Source organism: Meriones unguiculatus, chromosome 16 (genome assembly GCF_030254825.1).
Source record: "Meriones unguiculatus strain TT.TT164.6M chromosome 16, Bangor_MerUng_6.1, whole genome shotgun sequence".
Taxonomy (NCBI): domain Eukaryota; kingdom Metazoa; phylum Chordata; class Mammalia; order Rodentia; family Muridae; genus Meriones; species Meriones unguiculatus.
In genome coordinates this window covers 47,450,156-47,463,465 of record NC_083363.1, presented here as the reverse complement: position 1 = coordinate 47,463,465, position 13,310 = coordinate 47,450,156, and the positions used below count along the sequence as shown (strand labels likewise).

Here is a 13,310-nt window from a genome sequence, read left to right as displayed (position 1 = left end):
TGAGAAATTATGAATTATTTCCCTAGACTCTAAAACTTGTATGGTTGCCATAGTAACACTACCATGAATTACTTAACTGACTTCTCTTCTGTTGGTCGTTGGTAAGTTTTTCCTGGCACTTTGTGGGACTTCGTCGATACTCAGAATGATCAGGACTGATGACACTCAGCAAGTCTAGTTGATTACTTGCTGAGATACCAGTTACCCTGAATGTGTCCACATACCTGGACATAGTCACATATTGTAGAGGCACATTGTGCTTTTATTTGTGTAAAGCAAAGATGTTACTTTTGAGAGCATTTTCTCGATTTTAAGCAAGTATTAACAATAATTGACTGTGTAGTACCAAGCAGTCACATTACTGAAAGGTCTGCTGTAAGTGTCCCCTGGACTGTGATGAAAAGATAATAATTTTATATAGTAACTATTGTTCCTCTTTACACTTTTTAAAACCAAGTCATAATAATTCCTTAAGTAAGTAGGTAATTCAGTAATATTTGCATGGATTTTAAAAAGGTTATCTGGATATAATTTTTATAACTTTTTTCAGGGTGTGTGTGTGTGTAAATATAATAACAGACTATATAATAAAAATATCATTACTGAATAGGAAGTGGTTTGTTTTGAGATAGGGTCCCACTAAGTGTTTAATAAATGTTCAGGGTCTCTAAGTAACACTTAATAAAATCTTGTGCAGTAAAAATTATTTGTCATACTTTAGGGGACTTATTATAGTAGGATTTAACCCTGTAAGAAGCAGTATTCTTCTTTGAATAAAATTTAAGGTGTATATTAATTATTTGGCTGTCAAAAAGAGCTTGTTTTTATAGGTGTTAGTCATATACTGTTAGAAAGCTGTGAGTGGAATGGCTATTTTCATACTACTACCTTATCTGTTTGATGCTTACAAAATCACTCTCATTGTAAGCTTAAATAATTAAGCCTTTATGGAATAGTTTTAACTGATTAATAATTATTAGCCTTATTAAATATCGAGTAATTACATGAAAATATGTTGCTTTTTGTAGGGCAGATGATTTGAACGCCTTACAGCTAATAAGCAGTCGAACACTGAAGCTGCATTACAGCCTCTATAGAGGACTTCATCATCACGTGAATGTGATGTTTGATTATTTCCATCTTGCTGTTGTATCCGTCACAGTCCATGGGTCATTGGTTGCACTACACCAGCCACTAATAAGGTAAATGCAACTAAGATTCTACTATTTATTAATGTAGTGCTCTGGTTTATAATGGAAGCATACTCTGACAAAGGTAATTTAAATAGTAAAAAAAAATAAATACATAATTATTGATATATTTTCATTTTTTGCTGACATAATAAAATGATATAACTCAAAAGCATGGAACCATTATTCTCAATGTTTTTATTACAGAAGTTTGGGATAAGAGGACTGTTTTTTTTGATAATTCAATTATTTGATTAAGTAAAAGAATGTAATTATGAAATAATTATGCAATATTGTTTAGTCTCTGCTTGGTTTAATTTTTACTTTATTTTAGTTTGTGTGGCATGCATGTATGTAACATTGTACTGTTGACCTATTCCATGTATGAGGATATGAATGTATTCTTAGCTTTATTTCATTGTCTGAATCCACTATTTTTACTTTTTAACTTTGTCATACAAAAGTTTTTGCTTTCTAAGGTTTTAAACAACTATGAATTTTCACTAAGATTTTTATGTAAAACCATAATACTGTTTTAATTTGAAATTGCATAATATTGGGGTTCAGAGGTGGCTCAGGGGTCAGGAGCACATAATACCTTTCCAGAGGACCCAAGTTTTATTCTGAGAACCTTCATCATGTGACTCATAACTACGTGTAACTCCAGGAAGATCTGACACCTTTGGGAGTACCTGCAGTCATGTGCATATGCCTCCTCTTACTATACATATAATTAAAATAAATAACAATAAATTTTTAGATAATACGAACATTTTAGATAACAAATTTATCAGGTAATTTTTCTGACTACCATGGGGAGAAAAATTATGTTTCATCAGTGTAAGATATAATCATGCTCTATGGTTTATAAAATAAAAGTCCTTGGTAATGTAGGCAATAGATGGAACTCTCAAATCAATAACTTTACAAAAAAATACCCCATAAGTTTGATTTCTGAACTGTCGGCAATTTCTAACACAAACCTGATTGTAACAATTGTTATGGGTGATACTTAAAGGGGATGTGTGAATGTGTTTGTGTGTGTGTGTGTGTGCATGTATGTATGTATGTACATATATATGTATGACTTACCAGTTAAGTCGGTGAGTTGTTGAATTGCCCTCAGAATTTGTGGGACACCTGACTGGCTTACTCAGTGCTTGCCTGGCATGTGTAAGGTCCTTGGTTCGGTCCCCAGTTTCTCCAAATGAGAGAGAAGCAATCTCAACTATCTAGCCTTAGATTTCTTAGTGCTCATTGTACTTTTTTCATAAAATCAAATTATTAAAAGAAAATTTAAGAATACTATAGAACTTAAAATGCTGCACAACCTTTGCTTTTTGTTTTGTAATGTTTTCTTTTATAAATATCCTGCATGAAAATAGACTGTTAAGAGAGTAATAACGTGCTGCCTGCTCCCCAGCTTTCCTCGCCCTGTGAAGACTACTTGGTTAAATAGAAATGCACCAGCACAAAGCAAAGACTCGGCGATTCCTACTCTGGAAAGTGTAGTCTTTGGTATTAACTACACAAAACAGTTATCACCAGATGTAAGCATTAACTACGTGTATAAACATTTTTTTCATATTTTATTTTTCCTTTATTTTAAAAGAAATGTTTTGAATATTTTATGTATTAATGAATGTAATTTCTTTGCATTATTTGAGTTCAATAACTTTAAAGTTGTAGTTAAGTAAGATTATAACCAATTGGTTAGTCAAGTATATATTATGAACATTAGCCTCTTATTCAAAATGTTAACAGATTTAGTGAATAGATATTTTTGAGAGCCAGTGACCTTTGTAAACCTCTTATTGTCACCCATTGTTCCTTTAGCAAAAACGGTTAGGAACATCCAACGAAACCTTTTAAAAATGGTGGACTTGAGAGTAGTCTCAGATTAGTATGAGCATGGCAATTACTAGGAAAGGAGATGCCTGTAAAGACTGAAAGCGATGTCTCCACAACAGCTTTATTAACCTCATCTTAACAAAGTCATGACTTCACCAGTGTGTTTATAGAATCCCATGACAACCGAAATTGTTATAGTCACATTTTAAATATTTAAATCACGTTCATGAGCTACAAGATACTGATGAATTTCTTATATGTTTTAGAATAAACAATGGCAATAGGTTGGTTGTGGGATTTTTTTTTTTTCTTAGTGTTTCAAGGTTTCAAGTGTAATAGATTTTGATTTGTGCCTATGACCATTTTGTTTTCCAAATCTGTTTCTTTTTAGGGTTGTAACTTCCTCATTGCAGAGCCCTTCCTACATCATGCCTATCATTTTCATTATACGCTTTGTGCTACTTTGCTGCTGGCCTTCAAGGGATTGCACAGCTACTTCATTACGGTAACAGAAGAGATTCCCTCTTGTCAGAAACTAGAACTGGGTATGTTAAAAGCGGCCAGACTTCTCTTAGTCACTCTCTTCACCGCTCTTGCTAGTGACCAGCTTTGCCGCAGCTTCCTGTATTGTGTGCTTCACTTTTCTCTCTCACTTCTGACTTTTTCTTACCCTTGATAATCATGTTTTGAAATGAAAACTTTTTCTTAGAATGTAGAGAAATAATTTCTTTGTGCTAAGATTGAAATGAGTCTTTAAATAGATTTTTAATGTAACAAGTTATATGTCAGTAGTCCATACCTCTTAAAGTTTCATTTAAAAGTATACTAGAAAGCAAATATAATTATCTGTGGAGTCTGAGAAAGGTAAGTAAAACCTCACTTCAGTAGCCTACATGGATATAGACACTTAGACTGTTTTTGTACATATTTGCCTGTAAGTTATTGCAGGGCTCTCTTTCTTTCAAATTACTCTAAGAAATAATAACATTTTTCAGTACATTAACATTTCAAAAATTACTTAAATCAAGCTTCAGTTTCTCTCAGATGTTTCATGGTCTGTTTATCTTTTATGTATTTATTTTTTTGTTTGTTTTTCAAGACAGAGTTTCTCTGTATAGCTCTGGTTGTTCTGGTACTCACTCAGGCTGTAGACCAGGCTGCCTTCGAACCCACAGAGATCTGCCTGCCTCTGCTGAGTGCTGGGATTAAAGGTGTGCACCACCACCACCCAGCTTCCTGGCCAGTTTATAAATTTCAGTTTTCACATATTAGCGTATAAAAGTGTTCAAATATTAGCTCATAAAAAAAGCTCATTTGATTTTCTTGACAGAATGAGTTGTTTTTATAATTATTTCAATAAGTTAGGGTTTTTTGAAATTTTACTTAACCACTACTTTTAATAGATTTCTTTGTACCTTCAGGAAAGTATTTTAAACAATACCAATACATTTTTTAAAATAGTAACTGCTATCTTAAATATTTTTCTGGATTTGAGACTAGGTGAAGGTTTTCTTGTTTGTTTTGTTTTGTTTTGTTTTAATTCTGTGTTTGCAAAAGGGGCTGGAGACAGTGCTTAGTGATTAAGAGCACTGACTATTCTTCCAAAGGATCCAGGTTCAATTCCTGCTGCCTACCTTGTGGTTCACAACTATCTACAACTCCAGCCCCAAGGGATCCATCAATCTTTTCTGGCCTACTCAGGCACTGCATATATATGGTGTAAAAACACATGCAGACAAAATACCTATGTACATACAATAAAAATAAGGGAAGAAAATTGGAAAACGTTACAAGAATTCACACGGCTTTGTAACCTCACTTCAGCTTGGTTATGAGAACATCCTTGGCAGGGTGCCGCCTCTTAGCTGGCAGTATTTGGATTGCAGTGGATTTGGTGAACGGCAGTCTTCTGTCAGTCCAGGTCACTCTTCTCTCATGTGGCAAAACACAGCTAGCACTGAGTGAGCTCTTGATTTGTTTCTGTAACCTTAAGGGCTAGCAAACACAAGAGAAAGATCTGCTTTTCTGCCTGCTTAGGTAGGAAGGTATGGTGAGCACATACTCTCCCTCAAAATAAAACTGTAGTAGGAAAGGGAAGCTCTTGAGCATTGTTCTCTGAAACTCTTCGGCTCTTGCTATTCAAGTATTTAGAGTGCCTCTGCTTCCCGTAGGGAAATTGGATAGGAAGCTCCTGCCTCAGACAGAAATGAAGTTCTGTTGAATGAAAGCAACTTAAGTAGCTCATCCTTTATTTCTGATAAATACAACATTGTGTCCTAAATGTGATAAATTTTTGAAAGGAAATTGTAAATGTTATTAGGATTAATAACTAGACCATAAAACTCTGAGACCATGGTATTGGTGAAGGGCTCTGTGTGCCGGAAGGTAGAATTTGTGAAAACCACTGACCTAAATTGTTAAGGCAGGCTGCGTGTGTAATTAGAACTAGAGCGCTTGCCTTATGTGTGAGGCCCTTGGTTGTGTCCTCAGTAGTCGCATAAAAAATTAAAAGTTACACTTTTGTGTGATGGTGGCATTTTCACAAGAATAATAGTGGCCACGTGAAATACTCTACTAGAATTAAGACAGGCTTTTTTATTTTTTATTTATTTTTTATTTTTACTTTTTGGCTTGTGTGCCTAAGAGTCTACATTTGAAGGTATGCCTTTCACTTTGTGTCTGTAAATACCAGCTGGTTTGTGTTCTTTAGATAAAGACATTGAAGGAAATCAGAACTGTGTGTGACAGGTCAGAAACTAAGGGTAGGAGTACTCAAAAGCCAGCTGTGTGCAGTTGCACTAGCAGTGACTCTTTATAGGGTGATTTCGGCGGACTCTGAGGGAGCTGCTGTGTCAGGCACAGTGCTAGGTGCAGATGAAAGGACAGGTCTGGGCCTTAAACAATTTTGCCCGACTGTTTGCTCTCTCCTCCCAGCTCTTGGCGCGGGAGGACAAGAGAGCGTCCACAGTGATACACAGCACCTTTTCCTTTTGACAAATGACAGGCCTGGGAAGATGTCCGTCAGCCTCCAGTAGTCAAGTGGATGGGTATAACATACAATATTTACACAGGAAAATACACATGAGCCATGCTTTAAGTAAGGAAAAAGTACTTCTCAAAAACCAAGAAACATGTTTGTTGGCAAAGTGTCTCACTTAACTGGTAACTAAACAAAAACATTTTTCTTGTCAAAAAGCTTAGACCGTGCTGGCACTATTTTTATTTTATTAGTCTTAACTTCAGTTTAATTTTAGTGGTGATATTCTTAAATTTTTTCTTAGGTTGCATAACTTTCCACTTACAGGCCAATTTTATAAAATTGCACATTAAAAAGCCCTAATTTAATTTGGGAATTAGGTATTAAATGACTATGAACATTATTTTAAGTTACTTGCTTCAACATATTAGAAATCAAAATTCTAAAGTAAGCCTACACTTCAGGGTTATAAATAAAAATAATGGAGAAAAAAATTATTAGTATATTATACTTACTGAGAATGTATTTATTAAATGAATTAATTGGCAAAATAGCACAATATGGTTTTTATTTTGTTACTTGAAGTATAACCAATCAACACAGCTTATAATAGTTTCCTAGTGATTTTTTTAAAAATGAAAACATCTTCAATAAATATTTATTAGTAATTCTTGTATCCTTAAATTTTACTACTTATATTTTCTTTCTCTTCATTTAGATTAGTTTACTCAAGTACAATCTCTAGAGAACATCTAAAAATACTATGAATTACTTAAAATAAAAATGTTTTACATTCTGAGTTTATCAACAATATTTTTGTTCTAATAAAATTGAATTGTAGACACTAATATATTTTCCTGGTATATAATGTACTATTTATTAAACATCATTATGATCACTAGTTCTAATAAGGGGATATAAATTAGCTCCTGACAAGAGAATATTTCTATCATTTAATTTTTTTAATGTTTTAAATAATCATAGAGTTAAAATTCTTAAGCACCATGCTTTGAGAAACTAATGTAAACTCTTCCCTCTTTTAAAATAATATTTTGAATTTCTTTCTGCTCTTTTTCCTTTTTCTTTTCTCCTAGATAAATGATGTACATTGTGTTTTGAGGACTCTCATTAAATATTGGTTATTCAAAGAACTCCACTGTAAAGAAGCTCACAAAACAAGAGTGAGGACTTGTGGAGTCTAGGTTTTGGCAGTTCCCTAGCCTGTGTGAGCCTAACCCCCATACTTGGACAAGTGGGGAGTTGAGCTAGCCAGTCTCTGAGACTTGCCAGCACGAGAATTCTGAATCTGTGAAACTACAACATCAACAATAATGGAATAAGAAGTACTGATCAGCATAAATACTAAAAAATAATCTAAACTTGAATGTACATCATTTGTAATTCTAATGAGCTATTAACCAAGTGCACTATCAATACTAAGTCTGTTATTAACAAGTTGGAAAATTCAAGTAAGTTTTGTTGTACAAGGAGTGTAGTAACTAGTGCTGTGTGCAACCCTTATGACTAGCCAAGGCCAGCATGCAGGTCCTATATGAGCGCCTCCTCAGAAGAACACAGCCAGGAACCCAGAGCGACACACATCTAGGTATGTTTACAAATAGGGTAATTAAATAATCCTCTTACTTAAAAACTCTGTAAACATCATAATACATTCTAGCACTTTTATTAAGAGCTAATGTATATAATCAATTTGGGTTGTGGAAAAATTTGGGTTAGTTTAATTGATTTGTCATGTTGAAGTTTTTATTTAGAAATGAAAGTAATAGGATAAAGATGTCTTTGGCTTTTCACATATTCTAGTTTTTATGACACTTTTTCTCAAAACCATCTGTATCACCAAAATTTGCTGATTAAATAACAATTGCCATTAATGTCCTTAAAGTAATCTCATCTTTGGATGGACCTAATCTTTAAAAATATCACTTAAAAACTGGTTTTTATGTGTTGGAGGGATAAAGAACCCTTCAGGATTGGTTTTGTGGTTTTAGTCAATTTGCATGTTTTTCATCATCCTAGTCTTTCAAAATTATTAAATATTTACTTTGAATGTTGCTTATGTTAAAGAAAGAGATCTAATTATCTGGTTTTGTTTGTACATTTCCATGTTTATATATAATTTTTGGTGGGATCACAGAAATATGACTGGGATTAAAACTATGAACCACTGCCATGCCCAGCCTCCATAGTATATTTTAGATTTTTGTTCTTGCATACAAATGGTACTTAGTTTGTTAACTTTCTGAAAACATACTGGAAATTTTCCATTTTGTATTGAATCATGGTTGCGGCTTTTAAAATTATGAATAGCGTTGAATTTTTCAAATGAAATAAAATTGTATTTTCAGTTTGTTAGATGAGTGAACAAAATCAAATGAAGAATATAGTTTTTTCAGATGAATACTGGCTGAAAAAGATTTAAGCTGCTTAGTTTACTAAAATTCTTTCAAAAATTCATTTTTTTATCATGATGGAAAAAAAGCAAGGTTGAAATTTTATTCTCATATGAAATTACTTAAAACTAAAGAATTTATGACATGAAATTTGTGGCATACTTTAGCATTTTTCATAGTGATTAAAATGTATTTCTAGTTCAGTTAGTTTCTTGCCAGCCAGTCTGCTTACCTTGTGAGCATTCTGGTTTTATAAAATGCTGCTTAATGTAATTAAGATTTTTCTTAAAAGGGGGGAGTAAATTTTGATTTGTTGGGGAAAAGATTTTATTTAAAACGTAAACATAAACCAGATTATGGTGGCACACACCTTTAAACCCAGCACTTAGAAGGAAGAGGCCAGTGGATCTCTGAGTTTGAGGCCAGCCTAGTCTACAAAGCAGGTTCCATGACAACCAGGGCTACACAGAGAAATCCTGTCTAAAAAAAAACAAAAAAACACCAAAATAAATAAAAACCCTAATGCATACAAAAGTCAGTTGTAAATAACATTTCAGTGTATAGTGGACAAAAGTAGAAAATTTCTGTTAGCTGAATATAACTTTATTTTGTAGCCCATGTTTTGATGATCGTATCACAAAAATAATGTGGGTTTTTTTAGTGAGGGGGGGTTCTTTTCACATTTTGAAAAATGTTTTTTAAAGAGACATGTACAAGTAAGTTTATTACATTATTTCCACCAATATTTGGACAAAGAGTGGAATAGGGAAAATTTTGTTATACCTACATCAAAGAAGTAAAAGTAGCTTTATTATTACAAGTACTTAAGGTTGGTGACAGATTTCACTGAAGAACTGCTGAGAAAGAAACACAAAATCAAGAAAATGTAAAATCGAATCTCATTGTTGCATAACATTAGCTCTAAAACTCACAAGTGTATTTTAAAAACATGGAAGGACATATTCTGTATTGTAACCTTGGACAGTAGGAGGAGCACAGGTCCTCAAGATAATTGAACAAAATAGTGGATATGATTTTACATTTCAGTTAATTGTTGTATCATCATCCAGAATTTGAAAAGAAAAAGAAAATTACAGCTGATTTTTAAAGTGAGATAAACCTAAGTGATTTTGAGACCGTTGTCATCACAGTTAGCAGTTATTTTTTGCTTTTACGCATGTGAAGATGTTTTGGGCTGAGGGGATGACTCAGTGGTTACAATGCTGCTGCCCATGTGAGGGTCTGGGTGAGGAGGCCCAGCAGTGAAGTAAGACACACTGCCCTCGTGGGCCTTGTAGCCCCAGCTGTGGGGTGCGGAGATGGAAGAATTCTAGGCTTTGCTGCTAGCCCGTCTAGCTGAGACTGAGCTCTGATTCAGTGAGACTGCTTGAAAGAATAATGTGTCGAGCAAGAAGAGGAACATACCAGCATTGACCTTTGGCTTCCAGAGTGTTTTCATTGGGCAGCTCACTAGCTATAATAGGTATTTGGACTCTTATGTATAAACATTAGAAAATGGTATCACTTTTATAAAGTTTATTTTCTGAAATGGGGTGTATAACCCAAATATAATTTTAATGATTTTCTTCTGACATATATGATTAGCAATGTGAAAGTAGGTGTTGGTATATGAAATTTATGTAGGGTTTGCTGCTGGGTTTTTGTTTTTAGCTTGACATTAGAAGCCACTGATGTTGCTGACTGAAATTATTTTTGAAGTCAGTGAGCTAATGAGTGAATTGCAGCGTGTCATAGGATGTATCTTTGTTTTTGTGTGACAATTTTTTTAAAAGAGTTCATTTTAGTTATATTTTCCTAGTTTAAGGTTAAAAATATTTTAAGTTTATATTTGAGATTGTAATGTAATTCTCTCCCATTAAAAATAACTCACTTTATGTTGTTGGTTTCAGTGTTTCCCTGCTGATATTGCCATTTTAATTATAAATTTTCTACTAGATTCGTAACGCATACCTAAATAAATCATAATTATGTGAACAAAACCACCTTACTTTTAACAAATCTAATGTTTTGTTAAATCAGGGATTAACTTATTACAAAAGATTTTGTCCTTCATATAATAGCAAAGATAGTTTTCAGATCTAACACTAAAATTTTTCCTCTAATTAGTTTTTACCCTTTTCAGAGGAAATGGATGTAGAAACTCGTCTTACTGAACTGTGTGAAGAAGTTAAGGTACTTGGAATTTTTCTTTTTTAATTCTCATTCTTTGAGTAATTTCTATCTTGTATCCTAAATATTTTTTCTAAGAAAATTCAAGTACTTACCTTTTTTTAATGCAAAAATAAATTGGATGATCGTAATAGAACCACATATTAGATGGTCAAAAGCATCTAGCCTGAACATAAAGCTACCTTTTCCTTTGAAATACTTATTATTTTGTACATAAAGAACTGATCAAACATAAATACTTTCTTCTGTGATTTTATTAAAGGATTTCTAGACAGGTTTTTAAGCTAGTTGTATAGTTTTGTAACAGTAGTTTTTCATCTGATGACCTTTTTGGTTAGTATGCAAAAAACTAAATTTCATTTGATAATCTCACACTTTTCATTACACATTGTTCTTATTTGCCCCTCCCCCCACACTGCCCTATCTGTCTTTCATCTCTGTACTCTTGCTGGCCCTCCTGCATGGCAGTCCTTTAAAATACTTTTTACTACAAGTCAGTTTCTGTCTCAAGCTGCTTTTCTGGTTTATTCTTAGAATTGAATTATATACATCTTTTTCTTTTTTGGTCAGAAAACTAAGTGCCTTGACTATGCTAAGTTCACTCTAGAGTCACTCTACACCAGCTGTGCTAGTGGGAGAAACCAGAGCCATGAATCAAATGAAAGTATACATTTAGTTTGGAATATGTGTCTATATGTACATTTCAGTGAAAACTAGATTCTTTTTGAGAAGGGTCTTTTTTAAAAATATGCAAGATACACAAGAATGTCATTTCCTTTATTATCACAGGACTTCTTTAATTCAAATGATCATTTTCTTTTAAAAAGTTACTAGTATAGGTCTGAAGAGATGATTGAACAGCTAAGAACTCTGACTATTCTTCCAAAGGACTGAAAGTTTTATCCCTAGTACGTACGTGGCAGTTTATATTGATCTGTAACTCTAGTTTCAAGGAATCTATCTCCCGCTTCTGACATCCATAGCCACTTAACATGCATATAAATAAATGTACATGCAAGCAAACCACTCATATAAAATAAAATAAGGGTTTATGTTATTAATAAAAGATATAACAGTTGTTCTTAAATAGTTACCCACAGGGCAATATTCATTTAAAAATAATTATAAGAATGTGGAGTCAATACGAAAAATACCTCGTTTTTTATTCAGAGATTGAAGGAGTTGGTTTGGTTTGGGTTTGTGTTTTTTAATATTAAATCTCTTTATTTGCATTCCATTCTTTTGGCTGACTTTTATTCATATGATATCTTCCCTTATATATTTCTCCCATTTCACTCAAGGAAAACCTCCTTCTGTCTTACCCCCTCTCCCCACTCCCAACATCAGGCACTAACCAGACATGTTGCTAAGCCTCTTAAAATCCACTTCTTTTTAAATCTGGCATGGGAGATTTGTATTGTGCTGTCATAACTTTCTCTTTTTCAGTCAGTGGAGTTAGTGCTCCTGCCCAGTCAGAATGATTTGTCTTGATTTTATATTCCAGTGTATATTGGATATGGGCCATAGCAGAGTCAGCTTCGGCTAGGTCTCCTCCACTCTGCATTCACCATCCATTCCAGCTGATCAATCTCCATTTCCATGGTGAAAGTCCTTGTTTTCTTTTTAGAATTTTATTGTCATATATATACACACACATACATATATATATATGTGTGTGTGTATATATATGATATTAAAATACTGGCTAGCTCACTGAAATTGCCTCAATATTCATCAGTTAAATAAAACATTATTCAGCTGTTTTCTCTCCCTCAGCACACATGTGCATACTTGCCTTCATGCTGGTGTTCTCAGTATTGTTACAATAAAGTTTGATGTGGTAATTCTCAGGAAGCAGTGAAGCTGTTTGTCCTTGTCGTTTTAGAAAGTAGAGAACCCTGATGAACTGGCAGAGCTGATCAACATGAACCTTGCACAGCTTTGCTCACTTCTCATGGCTTTATGGGGCCAGTTTCTGGAAGTTATAACCCTGCATGAAGAATTAAGAGCACTGTTAGCACAGGAACACCACACCTTGAGGGTAAGTTCAAGAAATGTGCTGCTTTTACTGAGTGTTATGTATCTTTAGGAATTCCTATCACTAAAAATATTCTCACTTCAGGTGTATAAATCAGAAGAGACATCGTTATGTTGTTTTATTCTAAAGCTAATAGTAAAATAACACAGCAAACAGTATATCTCACTCACAACCTCTTCCAGTAAGAAAACCACCTAAAAGTAAATAAAACATCATTATATGTGATATGAGACAGTTCCAAAAGCAAGAATTAGAAGCCAGAAACTCAATAGGCATCTCTGATTTTTTTTTTCTTTTTCAGTTTGGTTTTCCGTTTTCTTCTTTAGCCCTTCATGGGAATATGTATTTAGGAATTTTGCCAGGTGAAGAAAATACAGATGTATTTGCTGTAGAGCTAATGTGGTCCTTATTCAGAAAGTTAAACTATTTTATTGTATAATGTGTTCTTGTTACTGAATTATGTGTAAATTAGATTATGTGTTGTGTGTATCTCCTCTTGTGTGCTACTTTGGAGGGGGGGTAGTGGTTGGATTCTAGACAGGGTTTCTCTATGTAGCCCTGGCTGTCCTGGAACTTGCTCTGTAGACCAGGCTGTCCTTTTGCCTCCTGAGTGCTGGGCTTAAAGGTGTGTGCTGCCACTGGCCAATATGCTA

The 13,310-nt window shown here is 33.8% G+C and overlaps 1 protein-coding gene across 10 annotated transcripts in view; it reads left to right on the top strand.

The window, feature by feature from the left end:
- Fam135a (family with sequence similarity 135 member A) overlaps positions 1-13,310 on the top strand; it is an 85,010-nt gene that overhangs the window by 38,484 nt on the left and 33,216 nt on the right. For 6 of the 10 annotated variants that reach the window (XM_060369797.1, XM_021649105.2, XM_021649106.2 and 3 more), the window contains 6 exons: positions 1,029-1,202; positions 2,614-2,740; positions 3,433-3,586; positions 7,547-7,624; positions 10,573-10,622; positions 12,505-12,660. In XM_060369797.1, coding sequence (XP_060225780.1) covers positions 1,029-1,202; positions 2,614-2,740; positions 3,433-3,586; positions 7,547-7,624; positions 10,573-10,622; positions 12,505-12,660 — 739 coding nt within the window. Of the gene's footprint in view, positions 1-1,028; positions 1,203-2,613; positions 2,741-3,432; positions 3,587-7,546; positions 7,625-10,572; positions 10,623-12,504; positions 12,661-13,310 lie in introns of those variants that run through there. The other 4 variants (XM_021649108.2, XM_021649110.2, XM_060369799.1 and 1 more) reach the window with 3 other exon arrangements.